A 9,912-nucleotide genomic window follows, 5' to 3' on the forward strand; every position below is an offset into this window, starting at 1 on the left:
GAACTTAAAATTCGAAATCTAAAGTTGCATTCAATAGATTGAACTACTTAAGATTCAAATTTCTAAAGTCGCATTTGAAAGATAGAAGAACTTCAGATTTGATTTCTGAAGTTGCTTTGAAGAGATTGAATTACTTCAGATCCGAGGGGTATACTTTACAAAATTTTGTGCAATGCGAGTATAACATTGTGGTAATCCCAAAAGTAGGTATATATGATATTGCCCCTTATCTATAACATATCAAACCAAAAATAAGTTGAATAAGAATATTTTAAGGGTGTTTGGATTGACTTTTAAAAAGTAGCTTATAAGCTAAACGTCAAAAGCCATAAGTTGGTAATATCCAACTTTTGGCTTTTGGCTCATTTTTGTATTTTTTATGCCTAAAAATAAGTGATTTTAAGCATTTTTTATCATTGCTAAACACAACAAAAACTAAAAAAGTGCTTAAAAGCCAGTAAGCACTTAAAATAAGCCAATCCAAACACCCTCTTTGACAAGTTCTCTTTGACAAACATATTAAGGCCAAATCAGCCCAACTTTTAGATGAATTAACTGGGGTTTTTGCATCTATACCCGGTTTTGGGATCACAATTGAAACTATACCCACTTTACAAAATATGATTGCAAGCGTACCCACTTTACGATCAACTTTAGACTTATCGGGTCTGAAGTTAAAAAAATTAGTCTGAAGTGAAAAAATTGCACTTAAGGCCAAATAGGTCTGAAGTGCAACCAATGATTTCATGCACTTAAGGCCAATAAGTCTGAAGTAAAAAATTGCATTTCATATGCACTTATGCCAAAAAGTCTGAAGTGCAACAAACGTTTTCCTTCACTTAAGGCCAATAAGTCTGAAGTGAAAAATTGCACTTCAGATGTACTTAAGGCCAAAAGGTCTGAAGTGCAACAAAACTTAAGGCCAATAAGTTTGAAGTGAAAAATTGCACTTCAGATGCACTTAAGGCCAAAAGGTTTGAAGTGCAACAAACGTTTTGCTACACTTAAGGCCAATAAGTCTGAAGTGAAAAATTGTACTTCACATGCACTTAAGGCCAAAAGATCTGAAGTGCAACAAACGTTTTGCTACACTTAAGGCCAATAAGTCTGAAGTGAAAAATTGCAATTCAGATGCACTTAAGGTAAAAAGGTCTGAAGTGCAACTAACGTTTTCATGCACTTAAGGCCAAATAGACCTGAAATGCAAATTGCCTAGAAACAGAAATTTATTCTTCGAATTATAACAACCAAATATACGATTTAATACCTAAATCCACTCCAAATGAACTCAAATTTGAAATATAGCCTCCAAATATCAACATGAACAAACTACAATCACCAATTTGTCAAAACAACAATAAATCTAATGAGCCCATTTTGCAATTAAGAAAAAGAAGAAGAAGAAACCCTAAGCAATAGTAAAAATAAAGCGTCATAACAGCTCACCACCGTAAAACATCATAAACTACCTTAAAATATGTTCACAAATACCATATAAAATCACTGTCACCCGAAGAAGGAGGAGGAGGAAGGGGGGGTGGGGGGGGGGGGAGGAGAAAGAGGCCTGAAGTTGTTTAAAAAGTCGGTAGTTAAAACTTTTTTTAAAAGTTGGTATAGGTTAAATGGGGGCAATAGGGTGCCCGTGCAATTTTTTGGAATTAACTTGGGATCCTTACACAAATAGCCAGCCATATTCATTATTTACTTTTTCTAGCCATATACATAGTTTGTACATTAATTATCCATAATTATACACATATAATACATAACTTATGTATATATTATACCTCCACCAGCTATTTTTAGTTCAAACGGTTGGGTGGACGACTATTTAGGTTAATTCTTCAATAACTTAGGTTATGTCCAAATTGACCCACCCGCCCAATCATTTTGAATGCGCTAATTTTGTGACCCCAACTACAAGCAACACTAAGCTCAACAGCCAAACTTCTGAACACAAAATATACACATGAAAATTATCACCACGAAAGACCACCTTATTTTTCCATGAATAATGAACATTTGACAATCAATATCTACTTTCCAATCAATATCAATTGAAGATTTCTACTTTTTCAGCTTAGAAGCTTAATTTATTTACAATGTCAGCCTTTTGGCATGATCTTCGGATGGAGGATACCCATTTATGGCTTCACAGTCAATATGATGTCTTAAATTGAGCTTTCACATCTAAAATCAACACTGACACACTCAAGATCCGGACTGAAAGCTGAATTACTGAGCAATCTATAACGGCTGAACAATCTTGTCACTACTCAACACTAGAGCATTCCGAACTCTGAAGTGATACTATGACCAAATACATATGATTCCACTCTTATCCGAGGTAGCCAGAGGTTTACCAAGACCACTCCATGAACAACATAGAACAGGGGCCGTGTGTTCTTTCAAAGTGCTTACCATTTTAGCGTTTGCTACTGACCAAATATGAACAGATCCATCAACAGAACCAGCAGCAACATAACTGTCATCTGGACAGATACAGGAACGACTCCAATTAGATGCAACTCGGTTTTCATTCGCTCTGAAAGTGCCACAAATTTCAAGGGTACGAATATCAAATAGATTGTGCAAGTTGTCTCTCCCACTGGTTAATATTACATTTCCATTTCGAGAGAGTGAAACTGATGTAACAGCCTGTGAATGTGCAGCAACTTCACTCAGAAGCTTCCCTGTCTGAATATCCCATAATCTAAGACTCCCATCGACGTGACCGGAACAAATGGTCAGGCCATCCATGCTAAACGAAAGGCTATTACAGTTACTGTGGAAGATAATAGTGTTAGTACAGTAGCCCTTCTGCAGATCCCAAATTTTTATGGTACGATCATACGCAGCACTCACCACGTATCGACTTGAAAATTTGCTCACGTCTACAGCACAAACTTTGTCTACATGCCCAGTAAGAGTATGTCGTATCCTGCCTGAATTTGCATCCCACACATACAAGTTATTTGAACTACTTGCTGCAATGATGTATTTGTTATCATGTGTAATGGAAAGATCGAGGACAGAACCCAGACAACCGTAAAGACTGTTGCTTAATGATCCACTTGTAGTATCCCACATTTTAATTGCCCGGTCCTGCCCACCGCTTATCAATTTACTGGAGTTATACTCAAAAAGAATCGAGGCACATCCACCATCATGGGCGGGGATTCTTTGCTTGCATATACTAGGAAGGGAAGATTCTGCATAGAAGTCTGCACCATCTTCACTTTGGCGGACCACACCATCCACTTGTTGACGAGCAAGTTTCTCTATACTGGTGGCCTTGACCTTATCCAGCATATCTTCATAGAGAGCATTAGCCTAGAACCACAAAAGTAGCAAATAAGTAAATGCAAGAGAACCTATCCATGGTAAAACATATAAGAATACTGACTGAAAACGCAGTTCCCCTAACCCTACTATTCTATTAGGAGAAATGAAAATGATCATTGGTAGTTCCAACGAATTAGCCCAACTTGTCAAAGATTTGAATTTTGTTCAGATTACAGGGAAGATTCACAGTAGAATAACTTGTTAACAGATGGAGCTTGCCTCCTATTTTTGGCAGCAGACTAACATGATTAAAATTTTTAGCATGCAGGACTACTGCCAAACAGTTGCTAAGCCCTATTCGCAATAAAAGTGCAAAGATACCATCTACCATTCCTTGAATAAATACATGTTGACCAACCAATAATAATCCTCGCTAGCAGTTCATTTTCAGATTTCAGAAACTCTACACTTCATTGACATGAAAAAGTCATTATGAACTGTAAATATTGGAGATACCCCAGAAATGAATTCCTCACCAGCCACTCCAGCATGAGCGAAAGTAAAATATTGAGCATCTGGAGTATCAGTATGGGTGCTTTCTTTCAGCATATTCAGAAAACCACAAGAAATTACAATTTGAACGATCATAAAATATGATAATTCTTTATCCTGGGTTAGCTTTTGTCCACATCCCAAAAGCAGTAGATTATACTAAAAGTAAGCTTAAATTTAGTAGTAGTTCTTCATCATTGAAGTCTCAAAAAATAGAATGCGCCGAATGGATGGAACCCAAGGTGTGGCTTGCGGTCAATGAAGTGGGTGAAAATGAAAGGAGACCAAGGTTCAGCTCCCAGCAGAGATAAAAAATATTAGATGATTTTTTCCCATCTTCCTAAGCCTTGATGAGCAGAATTACCCGATACTTGTGTTGGTGGGAGAGAGCAAGTACCCGGTGGAATACTCTAGGTGCGCACAAGTTAGCCTTGACACCACCATTATTAAAAAAAACGAACGTACCACATGGATGGGCAACAAGAACAATAGTTGTAGGAAGAACAAGGTTGAGGGTTATATTAAGTGTAGGGAAATCTTCATGACAACAAGCCTAAATTAATGAAGATTTTTTTAATTGCGGTTACCACTAGTTAAAAAAAACATAGTTTACTGCAACAAAAGTACGCATTTCAGCTCTCTGACAGTATCGAAGACTGATGAACACTCAATTTTTTATGAACAATTGAGCTTAAATATTAAAGAGCTACAAATAGCAGAGCACGCAACGGATAAACAGCAGGAATTACTCAACACCTCGTTAAGGCGCTCAGCGTCCTGCATCTTCTGCAGCATCCAACGATCAACTAACGTTTTATTTTCTGCCTCAGCATTGTTTGCTCTCAGAGTCATTGCTTCAAGTTGTGCTTTAAGGTCCTGGTGCTCACCCATAATCAATTCCAAAGCTTTAGTCTTTTCCGCAAGAAGTTCAGTTAAACGAGAACATTCATCCCTGCAGCACACCCATCAAAGAAAGTAATAGAGCAGTTACACTCCATCCGCGCATCCAAAGTAAACTTGCTGAGCTCATCTTAGGACATAAATAGTAAACTTTTATTTGGTAAATTGGGAAACTAAGATACTCGTTATGATCTTAAATATGAAGGCACTTTCAGAAGCTTGAAACAGAATCAAAACTTGGTAACATGTCATATTGCTAAAGAATTCTAACCAATCCCTATTGTGTTCTTTATTTCTGTCCCTTCTTTTTTTCATTTTGCTTTTCGCATTTTTTTTCCGCAAAAAGGTAAGAGTATAATTTAGAATGGCAAATGATTAAGAGGATGAGAATAACACCTTGATTCGTTTAGCTCGTTCTGAAGGTCAGTAATGATAGCTTCCTTCTCTTGAACTAAAGATTTTGATGCTCTTGATTCAGCTACTTCCACCACAAGCTGATCCGACAGACGTGCTTGAGCTTTGTAACATTGCTGAAGTTCCACTTCAAGATTTTCAGCTTTCTCTTTCCACTCTGAACCCTAAAATCATAGGAACTACATAAGCACAAGAACCCTTTTTCAGCAATATATACCTAGAAGAGAAGTGACCTAGTGCAAGAAATTCCACATTCGATGGTTGTAGTTAAAAATTCGTTGTAGAAAGCTGCAGTTGGTCAGTTTAACTTGCATCTCATTCGTTAAGCATGACATTAAGGGCGATAAGTAAATTCGACATCATGCATGGCAAGTGACTCATCACCTGGCAAAAACTTAAAAATATGAACTGTTAAAACTTAATAGTAAAGAGAAATATTAAACATATTACATACATTCTTAACGATTATGTTTTTCTTGAAAGTCAATGGAAGTCAAGAGAATCGACAGGAATACTATGTAAAACATATTCAGTTATCATGTCATAACAAATAGGAATACAAAGAATAACTTTCCTTATTTGATCAGCTCAATGCTCCTATGCACAGAGTCCTCTTATATGTTGTTAATACTCTATTCAACAAGAATTTTTCTCTTTTCTTTTCTAGTTTCACATTGTACCAAGTTCTGTCTTCTGGAGCTGAGTCTCGTTAAGATGAAAGCAACGGCGAAACCGCGATCATGAAGTCCTCCATTCATGGTGTTGAGGTTGTCAAGTAAGTAGGCTAGTTCACATTTCAAGTTAATGGCTAACTTTTGCCAAATCAGCATCATATTATTATCTTATCATTTATTTAGCACTATGATTTGAACAAAGATCTGGTAATGCTGACAGTATGACAGTCTTTGTCGGTAGTCTTGATAAGCTGGCAGCATGCGTGATTTCAAATTCAGTCATTTCTCATGGATGCCTCTCAGGATAGGATTAAATTTCATTTTGTCGCCCCCCCCCCCCCCCCCAATCCGACTTGAGCTTGAGGGAACATAGTCACAATTCACATACAGATTATTTCATTATTATCATAATATTTAAGAATCCCAAGAATTAGGAAAGTTTTCTTATTTTATTAGCTCAAACTCATATACAAAGAGCTCTTTCGTATGTTGTTAATCACATCAATTCAAACAAAAAAAAATTTACCTTCTGTTCTGTTTATGCATAAACATTAATGGTCTAAGCTTTCAATTTTCTTATTTGTTTAACTTCTATCTTGCTTGTTTTATTGTCTAAAGGAGCTGGAGGAGGTGGTAGCCCATAACTGATTGGGAACAAGGTCTTGATCCCCCAAAACAAAACAAAAAAATGATGGGGAACAAGGTCCATCCGTTTGTGACTTGGAATACTTGATTGTTTAAAGCTCAAACTTAGGAAATAGTGTATAGATGAATAATGTTTGTTTCAAACACTAAGATTGATACAAGATCACATAAAAGAATAGACAAAAGATACATCTAAGTTGAAAATTTTGGAAGTCCGCCATGATCCAAACAGACATAAAACCAGGGAAATCAACTAATGTACAGGCCTAATTATTAGCCATAAACAAAAAATTTAATGAAATTCTACCGACATAGAATGTTCCTGTCAAACAAACAAAACATAAATGAAAATGCCAAATTGAAATACGTCCAAGATACTGTATGCCGGACAACTCATTTACTGATTTTAAGTGTGAAAAGTATATAATCATCAACATCCATACAATCTCTTTGTTCAATAAAAACAAAAGGCTTTGTTGTAAATCATTAGTTTTGACAAAATTGTGAAACTTGCGTGCAGTAGATATGATCATTACTCAATGAAGTCATCACCCATCAAGCGTAATCAAAACATAAATCAACCAAATTACGAAACTCAGATTTAAAAAAAAAAAAAAAGGCAACTGAAGAATAGAGGGGGCGGGGACCTGCAAAACGAGAGGCCGAGTGAGGGCAAGGAAAGCAGGGGCATGAGCCCCTTCCTCCACTAAATGCCGCTTTCTTAGAGCCTTTAAAGCATCCCTAATTGCTCCAACAGCAACTTCTTCGTATGACCTAACACAAACAACAACAAAAAATCATCAGAATTCAACTAAAGTCACGCAAATCAGTTCTGAGTATTCTAAAACTTCAAAATAAATATTTTTACAGCTTACATATTTGATCAGTTGCCGAATCAGACACTCTATCTGCAAATTCAGATTCAATTTTTCCTGTTTTTGGCTTCGGCTTAAATATAAGAAGACGATGTTTTGCTGGGGAAGAAAGAGAAGATCGTTAGGGTCACCATAGGCAGCAGCTGACGTTGATCTTTTTGCTCACAAATCATGCCACGTCATCACGTCACTATCATCCCGAGTCGGGTCGGATGCTCCGTTTTATCCCTCTATATCAAATTTGGGGAAAATTGGAAAGATTAAATTCGTACCAATCCTCAAAGTTGTCCCCCGATATTATACGTTTTATGATTAATTTTACGTTTCGATCCAATCCCACGTGATACATGATAAACTCAAAAAGGAAAAAGTGGAAAAGAATTATCCTTTTCTTTGGCTGGAAAATTTAAAAAATTCTCCCACTTAATTTGTTTGTTCCCTTTGACTTTTGTTCAGGGGCGGATTTATATGGACCCAAGCGGTGTCATGGGACACCGCTTCGTCCAAATTTTTTACTATTTATATATATAAAAATAATAAGTAAAACAGAAATACAAGATAAAATCATTAAAAGTGACACCACTTACAACTAATGCTGTATTCTGGGCCGGGGCCGGGCCTAACGGGCCTGGGCTTTGGCGGCCTGGGCTCTGGCGGTCCCGGGCCAAACGGTCCCAAAGGATGGAACCGGCCCGTTGTGGGCCTAAGCCCACAAGTCCCGGGCTAAATGGGCCAGGCCTAAGTGGTCCGGACTATTTTTTTTTGAAATTTTTTTATCTAAGACATGTTATATATATATATATATATATATATATATATATATATATATATCGCAGACCCATGTATATATCATCTGCTAATACACGACCAATTAATGTTTGGATAAAAATCCTTTTCGGCATCATCCCATTCCGAGGACTCACAGAAATACCCCGGGCGGTGCCACAATCCGTTCGACGTACAACAATGTGTTGAACTACTTCAACAAGTCTGCGAGTGAGATATCCAGCGTCTGATGTTCGTACAGCAGTATCCACAACTCCTTTACGGGCTCCGTAGCAAGAAATGATGTATTCTGTTAAAGAGAGTCCTTCGCGTAAATTGCTTTGAATAGGTAAATATATTATAGAATTGTAACTTAAATCTTCTAAAGAGTCAAATTTAAACAAAAAAAAAAAAGAATTGCAAAGAGATATTCAAGGGAATGCATTATAATTATTATTATTACGACATTAACAAAAATGGCAATATCTTTTTTAGTCTTCCTCCCCCCAATGGAATGAGCACAACAAGGTGCTAATACCACCATTAACAGGACTAGTAGGTGTATCATCTAAATTCGGTTGCGTTTCATCTAAATCATCATTTTCCTCATCATTTTCAAAGATAGTTTGATTAGAATAAAGAGCATTCATAACTTCTTCATTTAATTGTTGACCTGGTGCAACATCATGGCAAAATTGACTATCGGAAAATTGAAAACAAGGGTATCACTATCAAGAATAACAGGTGGAGGAGGACGGGTAACAGGTCTGGGTCGGGGAGCCGGGGGAAGAGTAGTATCTTGGCGACTAGATTCACCAATTTTAGATTTTTCCTTACCACCAAACATTTTTTTCAAAGAAAATGCCATATTAATTATAATTATACAAACTAAAACAAACAAAATTATAATATTAAAACTTAAGAGTTGAAACGAGTTTACCGAATTGACGAACAACTTCTTGAAAATTGAATATCGTTGAAGACTTGAATACTTCAATTCACCAACTTCACAATTTTTCACGAAATTGCAATAATAAAGTAAGCAATTATAGAAGAAAATTAGAGAGAGATTGAGAGAGACTGAGAGAGATTGATGAATTTGTGAGTAAAAATAAAAGAATGAGGGGGTATTTATAGTTGAGAATAGGGAAAAAGTGTAATTATACAAAATTTGGGGTTAAAACAAAGTTTGAGGGCCAAATGGCTATTTTTGAAAGTGCCAAACGGCTAAAATTGCAGGCCAACGGCTACATTTTAAATTTCTGACCGTTGGCCCTTTTTTTAAAAAAAAAAAAATTTAAAAGATAGCCGTTAGGCCCGTTTGGCCCGGTTGAACCGGCCCGGGCTCGCGGGCTTTTTGGTAAGGACCGGCCCACTGTGGGCTTTTTGGACCGCTACAGACCGGCCCGTTTGCCCCGGGCTGGGCCTGGCCCACAATACACCCTTACTTACAACAAAACAGCTTAGTAGTCTAGTGGTTGACAGCTTCAAGTTTGTTGTGAAAGGTCTTGGTTTTCAACTCCCTTGGCTCCACAAAATATTTTTTGACTGTTACGGGCCTCTTACTAGAAATAGTGACACCGCTTGTGAAAAATCCTACGTATGCCACTGCTTTTGTTTTACATGATTATTTAGAAATGGAGTAGTTGATTATGAGTGTTACTTTGTCCATTAATAAACGAGATCATAATTGACTTTTTTTAAGAGAAATTAAATAATACTACCATTTTTATCTATAATAAGTAAAACTTTTTGTACTATTAAAATTTAATAAAACTATCTACAGAAAAAAGATGACAACA

General features: G+C 36.7%; 1 protein-coding gene across 1 annotated transcript; it reads right to left on the minus strand.

The window, feature by feature from the left end:
- Nucleotides 1,965–7,640, minus strand: LOC109225253 (autophagy-related protein 16). The gene is made up of 5 exons (XM_019389853.1): nt 7,346–7,640; nt 7,118–7,244; nt 5,134–5,315; nt 4,594–4,789; nt 1,965–3,333 (listed from the first exon to the last, which is right to left on the minus strand). Coding segments are annotated over exons 1-5 (1,530 nt in total). The 5' UTR covers nt 7,348–7,640; the 3' UTR covers nt 1,965–2,310.

This window comes from Nicotiana attenuata, chromosome 5 (assembly GCF_001879085.1).
Source record: "Nicotiana attenuata strain UT chromosome 5, NIATTr2, whole genome shotgun sequence".
Classification (NCBI taxonomy): domain Eukaryota; kingdom Viridiplantae; phylum Streptophyta; class Magnoliopsida; order Solanales; family Solanaceae; genus Nicotiana; species Nicotiana attenuata.

Coding starts and splice junctions, on each gene's coding strand:
- LOC109225253 (XM_019389853.1), bottom strand. Junction 5,316..7,117: donor CTCGGCCTCTCGTTTTGCAG/GTCCCCGCCCCC, acceptor CTATGATTTTAG/GGTTCAGAGTGGAAAGAGAA. Junction 4,790..5,133: donor AACGAGCTAAACGAATCAAG/GTGTTATTCTCA, acceptor GGTGTGCTGCAG/GGATGAATGTTCTCGTTTAA.